Genomic DNA, 18,585 nt, shown 5'->3' with positions numbered 1-18,585 from the left:
CACAATGATCACCATAGTAACGACGTTCAACCAACCCAACAAAGTTTCTTCCTTTGTGTAACAGCGTCCCCCTAATAAGAAACATCATTCCACCTCACCCCAAATGTCATTCGTATTTGCACCAAACATTGTTTGTCCTCACTCCAAATGTCGTTACAAACACGATTTTCCATTCCAAATAATGAAACTATAAACGTCTTCTGTCAACCTTGCACAAAGAGCCTAAATTTTACGATTCTTTTATCTTCTTTTGAAAACCTACCAGTTTCTTTTTTTAGAAGAAAACTTAACAGTTTCTATTACCTACTCATTATTTTTTTTTAACTTTAAAAATTTATTATACACATGAATTCTTTAAAAAGAAGTGACAGTTGGTGAGGTGTCCTCCATTTGCCATGTAAGGGAGAAGTTAATGGAGTTGAAAGTGATGGATCCAAAATTGACTTTTCCAAGATTTGAAGGACTAATATTCGTAAATTTTCTATTAAAAGACTAAAAAAATAATTATTTCAAATTAAGGGACTAAAACATATTTAAGCATAAAATTATTAGTCATTTAATTTATTTTATTTAATATAATATTTTTTTATTATCATTATTAAATGACAATTGGTACAAATAACTAATAAATGTTTCCCATATTTAATTAAGTGAATAATTTTTTTTGCTAAAGTAATAATTTTTTTGTTATTATTGACAGTAAATATATTTACTAAAAATCATATTATATTTTCCCCCTAAAATGTCAAGTAATTTAGTTTAAAACGATAGGAAAAAGAAAAGAAGAAAACTCGGTAGAAAGAAAGAAAAGGAGGGAGTATTTATTTACCCTCTTTTTTCTTTCTGCTAACTGAATGTTTTAATATTTTTACAAATTCATCTGAATTCATTCTCAGAAATTCGCTTGAGTCTCACTCACCTGGATCTCAATTACCAAGCCGTAAAGTTTCAGAAAAAGACAAATTAATCATTTCTTATTTGTTTTCCTTTTGTCGTAAAAACACATAAATAAGCTTTTGCATTTGCAAGCTCCATTGTAATAACAGCGACCAACGCACCAATCTTAATCCTTGTTTTTCTCATTTGTCCCAAACAAAATTAATTTTTGAGGAACACTTTTTCGACACCTCAGAATCCCACCTGCAGATTCTCTTCCATCAATTTCAGGTTTCACTTTCTTCTCTTTCCTAAAATATTGAATTAGGGTTCTGATTTTAACTAATTTTCCTTTTCCATGGTACTTTTCAATTTGGGTAATCTGAGAAATGATGATTTAAGATATATGGGTAGTCTTTAAAATTTGGCCTTGAATCTAATTTCTGGTTTTATGAATGAAAGGAAGGTTTTTTTTTTTTAAGGCGATTGTATGGCTTATAGTATCAGTAGTTGTAGTTTATGTCAGTTGAGTGAGCTTATATCATGTTTGCGGAATTCTGAATGTTAGATTATTGATTGTTTGTAGCATAGTGATTGTGGAAGCTCAAGAAAGGGATTGGTACTGTAGATAGGACTAGGAGTCCCTGAAATGTATATGCCTGTGGCTACCTCTGCCATTCAGCGCGGTGGATTGCCTACTGACAGTGGGGACTCTGTTGTGGCGTTAGACCAAGTTCCGCGATGGAATGATGCTGATCAGGTCTTGGGGTTTGAAACTTCATTTTCTAGTTCACACTTTCCCGATCCTTTAGCATCGCCCTCAAGGGCAGACAGTGGCGATGGCAGTGAGTCGGTGTCAAAGTTTCCTGTTGACGATGAAGTCAATTCGAAGATATATTTGTGGAGGGGGAATCCCTGGAATCTTGAGGTGGATGCGGTGGTAAATTCAACAAATGAGGTGGGCACTATCTGATTTTTTGTTCAGTATTGTTCGTTGTGTTGTTTTCTATCTTGTCACTATGATTTGTGGAACATCATGATGGAACTCATGCTCATTTCATTATACCTTGTTTTTTGTTTACGCTATGTTACTTTTGGTCCTTTACATTTTAGTGTTTTTTCATTTGGTCCTTTAAGTTTTAAAAGTCTAATTTTGGTTTTTTATGTTTTCGAATGGTTCCATTTTGGTCCTTTTTTCAATTTACCGTTAATGCCATTATGGATTTAAATTTCAAATGATTATTTCAATATAGTGTAACAATTAGCTTTTTGGTGGCTAAAAGATTTCTCTGATTCTCTGAAATATTGAAATTTAATATAGTATTTTATTAAAGGTTTCCTTCATTTATATAACTTCTGTAGGTTCATGCTCATTTGCTTATAATCTTGAAGACAACTGAATATAAGAATTTTATGATCAAATTATAAATTTTCCCTGCTGGCTGAAATTTACTGCCCAAACATCCATGTTATTGATCATTATTATATAGTGTGATGAGTGATTCAGCACTTAGATAGATATATAGTTTTCCCCCCATGTTTTCCTTTCTTCATTCTTTGACGAGATAATGGCCATTAAGGACTCCTAGGGAACAGGTTAGACCTAAAATGACACCAAAAACAGGTTATATTGTTATGTAAAGTGATTGTTTTGTACATAAAACAAAGCAGTTGATAAAGTTTCCAGCCTCTCCCTGCTCTTCAAGTTAAAATTAGATTTTTGCAGGCACCCTTCCTTTTGGTAGGCCTTTCCCTTTTGAGGAAATGCATGAATGTTTCATTTTTTTGAGCCTATAGTTTCTTTATTCTTCTGAAGTTTGGAAGTGTCTACTGTCTAGGGGAGCAAGGTATAACTTGGCTTTCGAAAATTTTAATGAGATAATGAAATCATATAAAATGCTAGATGGAAAGGGAGCACTTTAATTCCTATTTTTGAGAACAAGGGAGATTTGCAAAAGTTTGCTAACTATAGAGGGATTAGGCTCATGAACCATGAAACTATGGGAAAAAGTAATTAAAAAAAGATCAAGACAAGGGACTTACATTTTAGAGAACCAATTTTGTTTTATACCAGGAAGGTCAACTGCTCAATGGTGCATATACCTTTTATGAAGATTGATGGAGAAGTACCATAGGAAGCAAAAAGAATTGCATGTTGAATTGCAAGAGGATGACTAGATGCCCAAAGAAGTTTTCTAGAAGGCTCTACAGAAGAAAGGATTTTGTATCACTTATATTGTACCAACAAATATATGTATGGTGGTGTTATAATTAGTGTTAGAACCAAGGTTTTAAATTGTGGTTGTGGTCGCATTACTGTTTTGCAGATACGAATATTGCTGATGTTGTAATGTAGATTGCGGTTGTTGTGGTGTGAATTGTTCACAACAACACAAATTATATTAAAACTATCTGTGTCATTATATAATCTATAAAATCATGTAATTTATGTATTTTTTCTCCTATCATTTACATCACAATTTTTTCCCTCTTTCATATTTTAAATTTTCAAAATATAAATTATTTAACCTTTTCCTCTTATTTTTCCTCCTGTCTCCTCCAATTTTCCTTCACCCAAAAATTACCTAGAGCACATCACCAAAATTTTCCCACTCAAAATTGAACCAATGTTTCTAGTCACACACTTCAGGCTCTTCTCGCTCTTTGCCTTATCTCTCCCGTGTCTCTTTAATCCATCTTTCTCTGTCTCTGTGACCTTGTGATGGTGCTGACTGCAATTGCGCTGCAAGCCAACAACCACTTGAGACAGGTAAGTCACTGGAAGCACATACAAGGGGAAAAGGAAATATGTGATCAAGGCTGGCGGCAAGCTGCATCTCAGAGTGAATCAGTTGAAGTGACATTTTAAAGTAAGGGTAGCACTATTGGAGAAAAGATGGTAGAATCTCGCCTAGGTTGTTTGACCATCTGAGAAGAAACAGTCTAGGTGAAACCATTAAAAATGTCTTACATCTAAATGGACATGTCAAGGATTTAATTCATGATTGAACCCTGGCATCATTTGGTCTATGTAGCTGATCCTATCTAGTGGGAAAAGACTTTGATGGTTGCTGTTGCATAATTTCTTATAGGCACTCAGGCACTTAGTCTGTTTTGTGTAATTTAAAAGTCTGTGTTGAAATGCTAATATATATTTTCAGCATTTAAAATTAATAACATTGTAGGTTAGCGAAGATGATATTGCTGATAAAATCAAATTGAAAACTTATGATATTGTTTGCATAGACGTATTCAAATATTAAGAACCAAAAGCATGATAATTTGACAAATATCCATTTTTTTTCCTTTTCACAGACCACTTGTTATCCTGTGGCTGCTTGCAACTAGGAATCAAATTATATTCTTACATTAATTGACTCTTGTCAAGAGTCTGTTAGGCCCCCAATTAATAATGTATACAATAGAAGGATTAGGAATAAGCCCCAATTAGATGGGACCCTGCTAGTGTATCCAAAACTGATGTGTAAAGTCAGAGTCAGAAACAGTAGAAGAGTAATAAAAAGGAAAGATTAGAAGGGAATTAGTTGGTTTTGGAGTTGCAACTGATTTGGGGGAGAGACCAGGCTCTAAGGTCCTAGATAGTTTGTACATTCATTTCTTTCTTTGGGAACCTTCGATTCTGAGGAGCAATACACATCCTTTCAGATTTCTTTCTGCCATTCTTTCATCTTTTCATTATTCTTTACCAATTCCTTACAGAGTCCTTTTCATATTTTTGTTGTTTGAATATTTTATCCTGCATCTCAGAGTGTAACTACATAAAGTGAGATATTAATTCTGGATCCTCCTAATCAATCTTCCTAATGATCCTCCTAATTACTAAATAAAAAAGTATTGATTTCATTTTGTGTTCTCAAGGCATGAAATGCATCCATCTACTTTCCATTTAATGTTTTCTTTATTAGGTATCAGAAATAGAATGGTCATTAGTAGGATATATCATTATTCATTATTCATAATATAATGATACTGTTAAGCATGTTAGAAATGAAATGGGGCTAATGATATCTTATTTCTTACCTGGTTTTCATTTCTTGTCATGAACAGAATATGGATGAAGCACACAGCAGCCCTGGGTTGCATGATGCAGCTGGACCCGGTCTTGCAGAAGAATGTGCGACACTGGTATAGTTAACTATTTACCAAAAATTTATTATGCACTCCATGTTGAAGTTGAATGTTATGTGAGCTTGCCACATGAATTACATATTTATTAATTATTATGTTTTTAGTTGCTTTATATTTTGTGGTTTGATATTTCTTAAACTTGTAAGAAGCAGGTCCAGAAAAATTGCCATATCTCAGTAACATATTGGAAGCAGTTTTCTGTAAATGATGATTGGGAATATTGATTAATACATCTGTATCATTGACAGGGTGGATGTCGAACAGGGATGGCTAAAGTTACCAAGGCATATGACCTTCCTGCCAGGTTTGTATGACTCCCCCCCCACCGCCCCCCCCCCCCCCCTCCAAAAAAAATTGCTTGTTCAAAGTAAAGAAACAACAGTCCTGTTTTATTGGATTTGTATGATAATTTTAAATGTTAAATACCATGCTTTTTCTCCTGTGGTTTGGATCTTAGATCTGTTTTTTCTTTTCCCTTTTTGGTGAAATCTGAGATCTGTTAATCATATGTTGTGCTCCAGAAATTATGTTGATGCATTGATTGCATTCTTTGATAAATTACCCGCAGGAAAATTTTCCACACGGTTGGCCCAAAGTATGCTATAAAGTACCATAATGCTGCAGAGAATGCTTTAAGTCATTGCTATCGTTCTTGCCTGGAGCTTCTGGTTGAAAATGGGCTTCAAAGGTTCCTTGCTCTCCTCCTCCAAATGTTATATTGTTTATTTTCTTACATTTATTGTTTTCACAAATGCCATGTTTAAAATTCTATGACTTACTTTTTTGGCATATATTTATGTAGCATTGCTATGGGCTGTATTTATACGGAGGCAAAGAACTATCCCCGAGAACCAGCTGCACATGTAGCTATAAGTGAGATTTTGTGTTTACGTGATTTTACTTTTTCAATTTGTTTCTTTTGACGTTGTAACTTAACACTACCTTCATCCTTAAATGTAAGACTCTTTTAACTAATTCACACCCTTTACGAAAGTTGGTTAATATAGTTAGTAGCATTAAATTTGTTAACAATTTGTATTATTTTGCCAAAATTACCCTTAAAACTATTGAGACTCAATCTCTCTTTTCGCTTAATTACTTTCTCACCTAATTAATTAATGCGTTACTCTTCTTATCCAATCCTTATATATACACTAATAAATTAATTTAGTATATTTTATTTCTTCTAAAGTTTTATCTAGCCCCCCCTCCGCCCCCTGTTACTAACATTAATTTAATATACTTTCTTCTAAATTTTTTATCTAGCCCCCTCTGCCTCATTTTATTAATTGCAGTTCTCTTCTAGATTTTTATAGTTGTATATGTATAGGAAAGTTGTCCGTAGTATTTGTATTTTTTTATATTTTATATTTAATCAAAACTCAGAATGCATAAAATCTATAACAAATTTCATCTACTAAAAATGTTTTCACATAAATAGGAAGCCATCTTAGTGTATCAAATATTGTATTATTTTTTTCCTTCCATTTTGAGTCATGAATATCACTTCTTTTTCCTATCTTCAAAGACATTAGGAGGCCAAAACAAAAGTTAATTAACATGTTTTTTTTCCTAGTTGGTATTTGTAATGAGTCTTTTTCTTCTTTTAAGTATGTATTACATTATTTTTCTTATATTAACAGAAAGAACAAAAATATGTCTTTATTCTTTAGAAAGAAAGGATTGATTTCAATCAATTTCATTGTATTCTTCTTTCACACACTTTAAATATTTCATCATAGACTTGTAAACTTGATGAACAACATTTTAAGAAAAAAGAAGTCAATTATTTTGATGTATTGTTATATTTACTTTCATAAGATATATATTTATTTTTTATTGAACGACAATTATCACCCGCACCCCCCCCCCTCCCCAAAATAAAAATCCTGGTTCCGTCCTTGACTTCAGCCACTTTTTTGAACTTATGTATCTCAAACAATTGCTTAAAGAACTGAGATTTGGGGAGGTTACGCATATTACACTCATTTGTGTATTCAAGTAACCTTGCATATTGCCTCAAGCTAGTGTTTCATTGATTTATAGATCAGGGGTAACAGTTGCAGCTTGAGTAGGAGAACAGAGTGCATGCCGGGTGCATCTTTTTATCTTTTTCATAAATCATAATTATACTGCAATGTATAATTTCCAATGATCTCAGCTTATTTTATCGTATCCCTGCTGAATGCAGCTAGTATATTAAAGTATGATTTCTGTTTCAAGTTAGCAATTGTTTACAAATGCCTGAAGGGTGGTATATTAATCTTAGGCTAAACCATCTTTTATTCAGGAACAGTGCGGCGATTTCTTGAGAAGCAGAAAAACAACATAATAGCTGTTGTCTTTTGCACTGTGAGCACAACTGATACTGAGATATATAAAAGGTATTTTAAGCATTTGTTTGTTTTCATGATGATATCTGCAAATTTTTTAGTAACTTGAACTTCCAAGAGTTACATAAGTCAGGTTGATTTTCTTTTCAGCCAACCTTTAGTCTTTGTATTAATTATTTATTATTTTTACCTTTTGTATTATTCATGAAGGTTGCTTCCTCTGTACTTTCCTCGGGATAAACATGAGGAGCAAGTTGCTTTGTCTAAACTTCCTGCAGATGTTGGGGATGAAAATGGTGAGACAATCTCAGATGAGCGTAAAATCAGAATAAAGCCTTTGCCCAAAAGGATAGTTTCAAGACCACCTGAATTTCCAGCTGATCATCCTGTTAGTGATGTCGGCTTGGTTAGCAGGTCAGTAGTTGATGCAAACCAAATTCACAGAATAACAAATAACACGTAAAATGGATCTATTATGGAAAGCAACCTACAATTGATTTATTGGAGCAGAAAATAAAACTAAAACATTTTCTGTTGCAACTATTCAAGCCTTCTGTGTTTCACTATATTTGAGATATCTGTCTGATAGCTTTAAATTAATTTGATTGCACATAACTTTATTTGCTTAAGAGTTTTTGTTGTATTTGATTAAACAGAACACAATCCATTTTTTTAATCTAACTTCTGATAGAAGTTTCCTGATCCATGTGGCTTTTATAGGAATTCATCACATTTAGATTCATTTCTGGATCCTGCCTTCATGTCCATGATCAAAGACCCCGATCAACGGCGGATGGAGCAGTGGGAGAAAACTGCTGAAGCACAAAGAGGCTGGAATTGTGCTAAATTGATTGGATATGGCGACCTTGGTGGACCCTCATTGTCTGCTGCCGAAGAATATTCTCTACACTCTAGATACCTGTCTAAAGCAAATTCCTTAAATCTTTCTGAAATTGCAGAAATGAAAATTGTGTAAGTATCCACCTATTTCATCATTGTTATGCATGCATGCTCAGAGTTTTAGTATTATTTGTGGGGATTTATTTGTAGTTTTTGTTAGGATGATTGAATCCTTCTTACTAACAATGTTTTACATGTATTTAACTTTAAGGTTGTAAAATTCCTTGTATCCTTTTTGGCTTCTTTACCAAGTAACTTAAGAATATTTTTCTATGCCGATAGACCACAAGTAACTTGAGTCTTGTAAGTGTATGAGTAAATAACTCTAGTTAGCTTTATAACTATAGTTAGTTGACAGTTGTGTTTAGTTAGATTTATGTTACAACTGAATCTCAATAGTATAAATACTGCTCTTGTAAGAGATTACAGTGCCTTTGTAATATTTTCTCAATGCAATATACAAATCTCTTTTCTCTTCTCTATACTTTCTACATGGTATCTAGAGCTCTCTGATCCATTTTCATGGCTTCCGCAAATACTGATGCAACTTTGGTTAACACCGGCGACACTGGTGCGATCTGACTCCAGCAAACAACACCGGTGCGACTCTGTCTCTAGCGAACAACTCCGGTTTGACTCCACTCAACACTGTTCCGATGAATCAAGATATTTCCACTTTGTCGTTCCCTATGAATTTTTTTTTTTTGCATCAAATCACAAAAAAGTTAAATGATAAGAACTTCTTGCTGTGGCGACAGCAAATCAAGTCAGCGATCACTATGCGTGGACTCAATCGCTTCGTTGTGAATCCTCAAATCCCTCCGCAATATGTCTTTGATGAAGATTGCGATCTTGATCGCGTTAATCCTCTCTTCTCGATGTGGTAGGAACAAGATTAGTTTCTCCTTGTTTGGCTTCAGTCAACGCTCTCGAGCTCGATGCTTGCTCGTGTTCTTGGATAGACGTACTCGTATCAAGTGTGGGACAAGACCCAAGTGTATTTCCATCATCAGACATGAACAAAGGCACAACAGCTTCAATTGGAGCTCCGTCACAAGACGCTTGACAATTGTCCAGTTTCTGATTTTCTCTCTTACATCAAAGAGCTTATTGATGCACTTGCTTCGGTTGGTGATGCTGCTACCTATCGTGAACACATGGATGCAATTCTTGAAGGTCTACCTAGGAATTTTGACTCAACGATTGCTCTAATTGAGAGTCGTCTACCACACATCACCATTGAAGAAGCGGAAGGTTACATTCTTGTGCAGGAACTATGACTTCGAAAAATACACCAGACTCAAATCTTCGAGTAATTCCTTCACATGAATAGTGAATCTTACTTAAACGACTTCTTCGCATTCCACTGAGAATGATAACTCAAATTCGTACTCTGACACCAATACAGTGTATACGAATCTGTATTCCTCTGATTCTAAAGGGGAGAATTTTGGGGCAAGGACCTTAGGAAGGCTTCTGCCTGGGAGAAGGGCTGCATATTTTATAGTGTCTCTTTATTTGTTAATACTTTCCTTTTGTTTCTGATTCTAATGTTTGCTTAGTTCAGATCAGTGAGTTGTAATATAAATTGAGGTTTTTCAGTATTATTATTTTTAGTGTTTGTTAATCCCTATAATGCATTAATATTTAACGGTCAGACTGTTCTGTAATGATAGCAAGTCTTTTGCGGTGAAGAAAATAAAAACAATGTTGCTGGATAAGATTTATTTACTTAGATTTGTGAGAAATGAGAAATAAAAAAAATTTATGAATTAACTTTTATTTATATACATGGAAGATTACAAAGATAGTAAATGTCAAATACAATTTACAAGGAAGCAATTAAGTTAGCACTATTTCCTAAGATACATTTAAACTTATTCAAATTGCTATACAAAAAACCTAAGCCATATGGAAAGTGGAACATTAATGTGGTTTGGCTTCCAACAAGATTCAATAATAATGGAAATTATGATGGAGTTTTGTGTTTCAGAAATTCCTTACATTCTTGCTACTCATAGCCTATCAATGTGAATGCTTTATGTATGTGTTCAGATTGATCTTTTAAGGGTTTATATGATTTTTTCAATTAATGTCCAAGATGTGTTTTTCAGCTATCGTGGTGGGGTAGACAGTGAGGGGCATCCTGTCATGGTTGTTGTAGGGGCCCACTTTTTACTTCGGTGTCTTGATCTGGAGCGATTTGTGCTATATGTGGTGAAGGTAATTTGGTTATACCCTGCTGCTGGATATCTTTTTCTGTTGGCAAGCATTAGTTTGGCCATTATAAATTTTTTGGCAATGCATACTTCTATTTAAAAGGAAAAACTGATTTGTGATCGTAAGTTCTAATCAGTCTTCCCCCCCCCCCCCCTTTGTTTTCCTTGGTGTTAAATTTCAGGAGTTTGAGCCTTTAATACAAAAGCCTTTTTCTATTGTCTACTTCCACTCTGCTGCATCTTTGCAGATGTAAGTGTTAAATGTTTGAATTCTACCCATTGGTCTATTGTTTATTCATGAAATATAGGCTTGTTATATGCTAATCATTGAAAAATATTTTAGGAATGTTCAAGGGGAATGAGATAATTGTTAAACGTTCATTGCTAACTAATTATTTTGTGTGATTACTTTGTCAAATTAATTGAAATAGTTCTGTAGCCATAAGCTTTGGTAATTGGTAATTCACTCCTTTTATTCAACCAGGTAAAGGGAAATCTGAAAATTCAACAGTCAAGATATAGAAAATATGTTTAAACATTTTTCTTTTATACATCTGGAATGGTATTTTGGTTACCAAACTATTCACATTGTACTGGCAGTGCATAGTTGCTGGAAACATGTGCTTGGCCATTGGCTTTGTCAATGCGAGGCATGGCATCATGAAGCCACTTGACCACTTGTAGTCTGTACTTTTTTGGAGAATGATTCTATGATATTTTTCTTCCTGTTTATGTTACTAAAACTTTTCCTTCCTGTTTATGTTGCCAAAACTTGATACATGGTCCAATATTAAATTTGAGCTACCTTTTGGTTTGATTCAATGTGACTCAAGTATATGCTACTTTCTTGAGGATGCTTTAGCTGTTAAAATGCATTTTTTGCTGAGGGGATATATTCCTGTTTGAGTGGTAGGCTTATATGATGCATCACTTAAGAGACAAAGGTGACCCTTTTTTGATAAAATGTGTTAAAATGAATTGAAGTTGTGCCACTGGAGTGAAGCATAGTTGAATGAATGTTAGTACATTTTGAAGGTTGGTTAAGAATATTTTACATCAGCAAGTTGCATTGTGAATTGTGAAAGTGTGTAGTTTACAATTATTGGTATCTCCTGATTTCTGTTCAACGCCCATGGTTTTGGCTTTGTTGACAGTTTAATTTTACTTTTTCCCGTCCTGTTTTGATATAATTAGGCAGCCAGACCTGGGTTGGATGAGAAGATTGCAACAAATACTTGGTCGGAAGCACCAGCGCAACCTGCATGTAAGCACTGTTTATTTTCTTCTCTCTGTTTGGTTTGGTACTTTTACAAACTATTTCTGTTGTCCAAATGCATTACACTTTCAAAGTTTTCTTATTTCTCAATCTCAATCTGACGTGTAGGCAATATATGTCCTTCACCCAACTTTCGGACTAAAAGCAGCAGTATTTGGACTTCAGATGTTTGTGGACAGTGTGGTACAGTATTGAAATCAAAGCATATTTAATGACCTCATATGTGTATGTATATATTTGTGTTATTAAAAGTTAACTTTCAGGTTTGGAAGAAAGTGGTATATGCTGATCGACTTCTGCAGCTCTTCAGATACATACCTCGTGAACAGTTGACCATCCCAGATTTTGTGTTTCAGTTGAGTGTTTATGTTTTCACACGGTGCCATCTACATTTTCTTTTTTGTAATGTTATTTTGTACAACTTTTTCATTTTCAATATACGGCTTCTGAAAAGTATTTGGAAATAAAGCAGTTTTAGCATGTTAGGAATGCCCTATGCTAGTATTGTTAGGAACCAAGAGATGATGAGATGAAAAGAAAGAATATTATTGATGGGTAAGGGAAGTACAAGAACTAAGAGAATGAATCCTCCTCTAAGGGTTGCCCCTTCACAAAGAGCCTAGCTCAATTTACAAATTTGATGAAAAATGAATAATCCTTCTTTCCCTTAACACACTCTATTTACACCAACAGACCTGCACATTTCACCACAGCCTAATAACCTTCTCACCTTTCCCAAACTACCCCGTTCCTCCTCTTTCTATAATTAACTTGCAACTGTCTGGAACCTGCATTCTCAGTCCTAACATATATCCTCACAGGAATTCTTTGTTATTTGTGCTGAAAATCCTTTTTCTTGCTGTATCTATTTTCTTAATAGCAAATTTAGTTTTAGATCATAGTGCTTGGCACTAAATTGTTTCATACTTTTATTCACACAGGCATGACTTGGAAGTGAATGGAGGGACGGGTCTCATTGTGGATCCCAGAACAAAATATGTGTACAACAGACCATGACACACATGAACTTCTATCATTAGTTGATAAAGGAGGACCATTCACTGCAGTTTCTAAATTATTTGCCTTGCCCTTATTGTCGCTGTTAACAGGAAGAGGGGCTTGTATGAATTTGAAATGTGTATGGAAGCATTCTTTTTTTTTTTTTTTGGATTTTTGGAAGGAGTGATAAGTTCCCCCGTTTGTATATGTTATTGATTGTGGAAGCTAATGGTTGGATTTCTTTAATTGTTTGTATATTCAAGGGAAATATATTGAATAAAATTAGTCTTTGATGATTTTCGTTTCTATCATTGCATAATTGGTTTTTGCTATTGTTCCGTGTTAACTGTGCTAACCAAACCCGTGGTTAAGTTGTTTGCTCATTATTAACGTGCCAATGCGATTTTGTTTTCTGTTGGAGAAATTGTTTTAAAGCTTGCTTATGGTTTTTTAAATTCGGAAGAATTTCAGAATTTTAGCTTTCATGTACAATTCCCATGAATTTCAAAAAGGGTTGTTTCATAATGAGTTTTGGTATGAACTAACTCTTCGAACAATTCCCATGAAGCGGCCTAATTAGAATGATCCGGTGTTATTCTAAGTGATTATGATTTAGTTTGTAGTCTATAGTTGATCATGTGTTCTAACATGATATAACTGCTTCAATCCAAATAAACTTTGAAATTTCTACCTTATATGGATTAAATAACTATCCGTTAGACAAGAAGCTTAAGTGCAAGAGGAGGAAGTCAGGGATTATATTTCACTATGCAATTAAATTTTCACCATAAATCTTGTTTTTGGTCGATGCGAGTCATTTATTGATTTAAGATGCTTGTTTAACTTTAACGAGATGAATATGCTTCACAAAAATTTGATACACATAAGTATGATAAGAGTTTTGAAAAGAGATTTAGTGCAGGTCTTGAATATAATATGTTGGGAAAATTTTGCAATTTTCATCGAAATTTAGATTCCAGATAGAATCAGGAAAAAGCATTACTTCCACTGAAAACCATCCAATAATTGTATAACGCTGGTTGAAAAAGAGTGATTGATGAAAAATAGTTGAAAAGAAAAAAAATATTAATCTTAGTGATCGATCAAGAGATTTAATTGCAAACAGAAAGGAAAGAATTGAAAAAAGAGTGAAAGAATAAAATTGAAATAGTGGTAGAAAGAAAAGTGATCCAAAACTTCAAGACCAGTCTAATCCATTGATGAATGGCAAATATGCAAGGTTTTGTACAAGTTTCAATTACAAAGTTTATTACATTGTAAAAACTAATATATATTTATGAACAAAAGATCCTAACTATTAGGAACTTCTAAATATATCGACAAAGTTTATTACACTGCGCAAATAATTTTGGCATCAATAACAGCGTTAGTGAAGAACAGTGATTCAGGAACAAATCTACCACCCACTGTCATGAGCTACATGTCCAATTTGATGGAGATCCAAGTCATTCAAGCGCATCCTAATACAAAGTGTGACGAAAAAATGGCGAGTCAAACTCCAAGAGTGAGAGTGCACAAACTTTCTGAGGAATACTCATTATCCTCACAATCTTTTTCTTTTGAATGATCAAACTTTCTCCGCAGATTATCCACAGTCCAACTTATCTAGTCTACAGAAGAATGCTGATTACATCATCCACTAGATTGCAGCAGAAGGCAATGACAAGAAAATATTTGCCTCTGCTTGCATACCTCATAAGAACTGTGTCTTGTGGGGCTAATGGTTGATACTAGAGGAGCTTCAAGCTGCTTTTCAGGAATAGTCCTTCTATTTAACATACTTCACAGATTGGTTACGTAAAAAACACTTCAATTCAATAGGGAAAAGGTGAAAATATTTACTGATATCTCCAAATCAGATCCATTCACATCTTCCAATCTCCTTGAGTCTTACTCCCAAATTTTATCTCTACTCTTCCAAGACTTGTTTACATAGGAGAGCCCATGAAATGTTACCTGTGGAATCACTTGTTTGAGCAAGTAGTTTGGCTTTACCACCACATAATCATGCACAGAAGATGTACATGACTGATTAAGAAACAACTGCTACTTTAGCATAACTATCATTCTGGAGATCCATCTCCACTGAACTACAACCAGGAACCTTGTTCAATCCCCTTTGCTTTATCATCTCCCTCACTTGCTTAACCATGCCCCATCTCCCATCCGAAGCATACAAGTTCGACACAAGCACATAGTAACAAGCTTCATCAGGGTGCAACTCCAACATCTTCTTAATCGCCGCCCCTCCCAACTCAAACCTAGAATGAAGTCCACACCCATGGAGAAAAGCTCCAAACACACTAACACTAGGCTGAACAGGCATTCTCTCAATAAAATCCAACGCCTCTTCAAGGTTCCCAGCACGTGCCAACATGTCAACCATACATGCATAGTGCTTCATGGAAGGAACAAAATTCAACTCCCCACACATCAAATTAAACAACCTTGAACCCTCTCCGACCATCCCTGAGTGGCTGCAAGCTGCCAATATAGTTGTGAACACCACTTCATTCGGTTCAACAAGCTCCTCCAACATATCCCTAAACAATGTGAGTGATCCATTCCCATCGCCCTGCATCCCATAGCCGCCAATCATTGCGCCCCAAGTCACTGCGTTCTTCTCCCCCATCGAATCGAACACCATCCTTGCTGCCCTTGCGTCCCCACATTTCGCGTAGAAGTTCAGCAGAGCAGTGCCAACATAGATGCTGGACACCACCAGGCCATCCTTCAACGCCAAACCATGAACCGAACAACCAAGGTGAAGCATGCCAAGTGAAGCACACGCGGAGAGAATGCCAACCACAGTAACAGCATCCGGTGAAAACAACTCCAATCCCATTCTCCTGAAAAGATTCAGAGCCTCATAAGCCTCGCCACTCTGCACAAAGCCAGAGATAATCGAGTTCCAAGACACAACATCCTTCTCAAGCATTGCTTCAAACACACAACGAGCATCCGAAACAACACCGCATTTCGCATACATATCAACAAGAGCATTCCTCACAGGATGATCATCCAATCCACACTTAACCGCCAATCCATGAAGCAACTTCCCCATAACAGAGTTACCTAACTGTGCACACGAGGACAACAAACTCGAAACGGTAACCGAATTGGGCAAAATCCCGCTCCATTTCTTGTCTTTGAACAATTCTAGTGCCAAATGAGGATAGCCTCTCTGACTATACCCTACAATCATAGCCGTCCAGGAAACAAGATCACGATCATAAGAGGATGAAGAACTTTCATCAAACACCTTACATGCGTCCTGAATGTTCCCGCATTTAACATACATGTTCAAAAGCGACGTCGTTAGGTAAGAATTAACACAAATTCCGTTTTTAATAACAAACCCATGAACCCACTTTCCCTGGTGAAGCCAATTCAATTTGGTGCACGCGCTAACCAAGCTCCCAACAGTGAACTCGTTTCCGTCTACAAACGCTTCTCGCATTCTGTTGAACAGGGTAAGCCCCTCACGCGCGCAGTCGTTTTGCACGTACGCGACGATCATGGAGGTCCACGAAACGACGTCGTCGTTTTCGTGGATCTCGTCGAAGGCTCGTGTGGCCTCGTCGACGCGCGCGAACTTGGCGTACGCGTCGACGAGGCACGTGAGGACGAAGGAGTCGGAGGGGAGAGACTTGACGAAGTGGCAGTGGGTGATTGTGAGGGTTTGGAAGTCGCGCGACTCGGCGCAGGATTTGAAAACGATGGAGAAGAGGACGTAGTCGTGCGGGGTGGGGTGGAGGGAGAGGCGCATGAGGCGGTAGAGCGAAACGACGCCGGAGGGGGTGTCGTTTAGGAAGTAGGCGCGGATCATGACTTTGAAGCAGTAGAGGTCGCGCGTGGGGAGATGGTTGAAGATTTTGCGGGCGTGGCGGAGTTGGCCGAAGGAGGCGTAGAGGCTGAGGAGCTTTGTGGAGAGGAGGAGGTCGTTGGTGAGGCCATGGATGAGGAAGGAGGCGTGGAGGATTTTGAGGGAGGGGAGATTTGTGCAGAGGCGGGAGAGGTAGAATGTTGGAGGTGATGGTGGCTGTTGTTTTTGTCCATGGTGGTGGTAGAGGGAGTTCCAGTGAAGACGAGGTTTTGTGGTGACGCGGAGGACTCTTGAAATTGGGAACATGTTATGTTATGTTATAGTTCAGGGTTTAAGACTTTAAGGTTTAAGCCTAAGGGAGGAAGGGTTTGATCAATTATACTAGGTTTTTGATTTTTTTTTGTTAAAGGATGATAATGATAAAAAAGGAAAAGATAGCATACATAAAAGATTAAGATAATAAAGATAAGTGATGCTAAAAATCTTTCTTTTTGATATTTTTTCGATTTTTTTCTCTTTTATCTATCCTTTTCATATATGCAATCATAAATAATAAAAATATCAATTCTTATCATTTAAGTTAAAAATAATTGTTAAATAAGTATTTTTAAAGATATTTCAATATATTTTTATGATAAAAAATAACTCACATCATATTTATGTAACCGTTATCATCGTAGTAGACTAAGAACATTTTTTCTCTTCACGATTTTTTCCACCACGCATACACGCAACTCATACGACTCTTTCCCTTACAAGGAAAACAAAATGTGACTCACACTCACGCAGCAGTCGTGCAACACACCACAGCGACATAGCCTCGGTCCGCCACCACGCAAAGTACATCTCTTCTCTTTCTGGAATTTGTTTTTATCCTATTTTTGTTGGGGGCTGATTCATTGTTGTTGTACTCTTAAATGTGGAGATGAAGAAGGCTCAAGCTACTTCAAATATGGAATCATTTGTTGTTGGAGATGTTTAAATTTCAAATTTTATATTTATTGCTTGGATTTTCTTTTGTTAAGACATTATTTATTTTATTGAAGTAATTGACTAATTATTGAGATTTTATTTACTTCTGTATTGAACTTAGTTTGATTGTATTGTATTTTTATTAAAATTGAAATTCTTTTAAAACTAGGCCCACGGACCGGCCTGTTTGACCCGTGGGGTCCGCGGGGCGGGGGCGGACCAATTTATTTGGTCTTAGTAAGAAGCGGGACGGACTGGTCCGGTTCGCTGCCAACGCGGGTGGGCCTTACGCGGGACGGGTCGACCCGCTTACCCACCCCTACCAGTTAGTGGTTGAGTGCCAAACGATGAGAATTTTCTTTGGAACAATCTTCTACATCTAATACTTTTTGAAATATTCTAAAATCATAAAATTATTCTTATTAGTTTTTTTTCCTTCCTTATTTGTTTCAAAAATCATTATTTTATTTTTGTTTCCTTTTAGCCCAAGGTCCTCGTAGCTGCTTTGATGGAGGGGGAGGTACATTGTTACCGTAGTTCATTGGTAGTTTGTGGTTGATGTTACATAAGTTAGGTTGATTTTCTTTTCAGCCAACCTTTTTAGATGAGGGAAGAATTTTAAATTCTAAGAATTTTAAATATTTCAGTTGAAATTCTTTTATTTTCAAAATTTTGTATTTGGATAAAAAAAATTAAAATTATGACGGTGAAAGAAAATGGGTCGAGAGTTCCAAAATGAGATTTCAGGAACTTTCAGGTGGAAGAGAGGATGAATGTTATAAAGGAAATACGAGAATATCGTCTTGGAAAGTTCTTCTGTAATAAGAGAATTTCAATTTCTCACCTTTTAGAAGGAAATTAAAATTCCACATTTTTAGTTATTTAAAATTCTGTTTTAAAATTTCAAAAATTTAAATTCTTCATAAAAACATCCAAATAATGAATTTTTAGATTAAAAAAATTTAAATTCTCTGATAAATTATTTTCCTCAGTTAAAATTCTCTATTCAAACAC

The 18,585-nt window shown here is 35.7% G+C and overlaps 2 protein-coding genes and 1 long non-coding RNA gene across 4 annotated transcripts; 2 read left to right on the top strand and 1 right to left on the bottom strand.

Annotated features, from left to right (window-relative positions):
* Nucleotides 1–881: 881 nt before the first annotated feature.
* Nucleotides 882–13,058, top strand: LOC114419838 (protein GDAP2 homolog). Of its 2 annotated transcripts, XM_028385636.1 has the most exons (15): nt 884–1,167; nt 1,463–1,834; nt 4,945–5,022; nt 5,274–5,329; nt 5,594–5,713; nt 5,828–5,898; nt 7,316–7,409; nt 7,569–7,772; nt 8,079–8,330; nt 10,373–10,481; nt 10,660–10,727; nt 11,672–11,741; nt 11,862–11,936; nt 12,017–12,108; nt 12,695–13,058. In XM_028385636.1, exons 2-15 carry the CDS (start codon nt 1,526–1,528, stop codon nt 12,768–12,770), a joined length of 1,674 nt encoding a protein of 557 aa, XP_028241437.1. In that variant the 5' UTR covers nt 884–1,167; nt 1,463–1,525; the 3' UTR covers nt 12,771–13,058. The 2 variants fall into 2 exon arrangements, 1 of the variants encoding a protein (XP_028241437.1); XR_003668313.1 differs by lacking the exon at nt 10,660–10,727 and having other exon boundaries at nt 882–1,167.
* LOC114419839 lies at nt 8,338–9,885 on the top strand. Its single transcript, XR_003668314.1, has 2 exons — nt 8,338–8,888; nt 9,017–9,885. It is a non-coding gene; the product is annotated as an uncharacterized LOC114419839 (long non-coding RNA).
* Nucleotides 13,059–13,938: 880 nt separating the features above from the next.
* On the bottom strand, nt 13,939–16,949 carry LOC114419837 (pentatricopeptide repeat-containing protein At2g03380, mitochondrial). Its single transcript, XM_028385635.1, has one exon. The coding sequence runs from the start codon at nt 16,903–16,905 to the stop codon at nt 14,806–14,808; it is 2,100 nt and encodes a 699-aa protein (XP_028241436.1). The 5' UTR covers nt 16,906–16,949; the 3' UTR covers nt 13,939–14,805.
* Between the last annotated feature and the right edge of the window lie 1,636 nt (nt 16,950–18,585).

This window comes from Glycine soja, chromosome 7 (assembly GCF_004193775.1).
Source record: "Glycine soja cultivar W05 chromosome 7, ASM419377v2, whole genome shotgun sequence".
NCBI lineage: Eukaryota > Viridiplantae > Streptophyta > Magnoliopsida > Fabales > Fabaceae > Glycine > Glycine soja.
This window is presented reverse-complemented; position numbering and strand designations above follow the sequence as displayed.

Coding starts and splice junctions, on each gene's coding strand:
- LOC114419838 (XM_028385636.1), top strand. CDS start 1,526: ATGTATATGCCTGTGGCTACCTCTGCCATTCAGCGCGGTGGATTGCCT. Junction 5,330..5,593: donor GCATATGACCTTCCTGCCAG/GTTTGTATGACT, acceptor AATTACCCGCAG/GAAAATTTTCCACACGGTTG. Junction 12,109..12,694: donor ATCCCAGATTTTGTGTTTCA/GTTGAGTGTTTA, acceptor TTATTCACACAG/GCATGACTTGGAAGTGAATG.
- LOC114419837 (XM_028385635.1), bottom strand. CDS start 16,905: ATGTTCCCAATTTCAAGAGTCCTCCGCGTCACCACAAAACCTCGTCTT.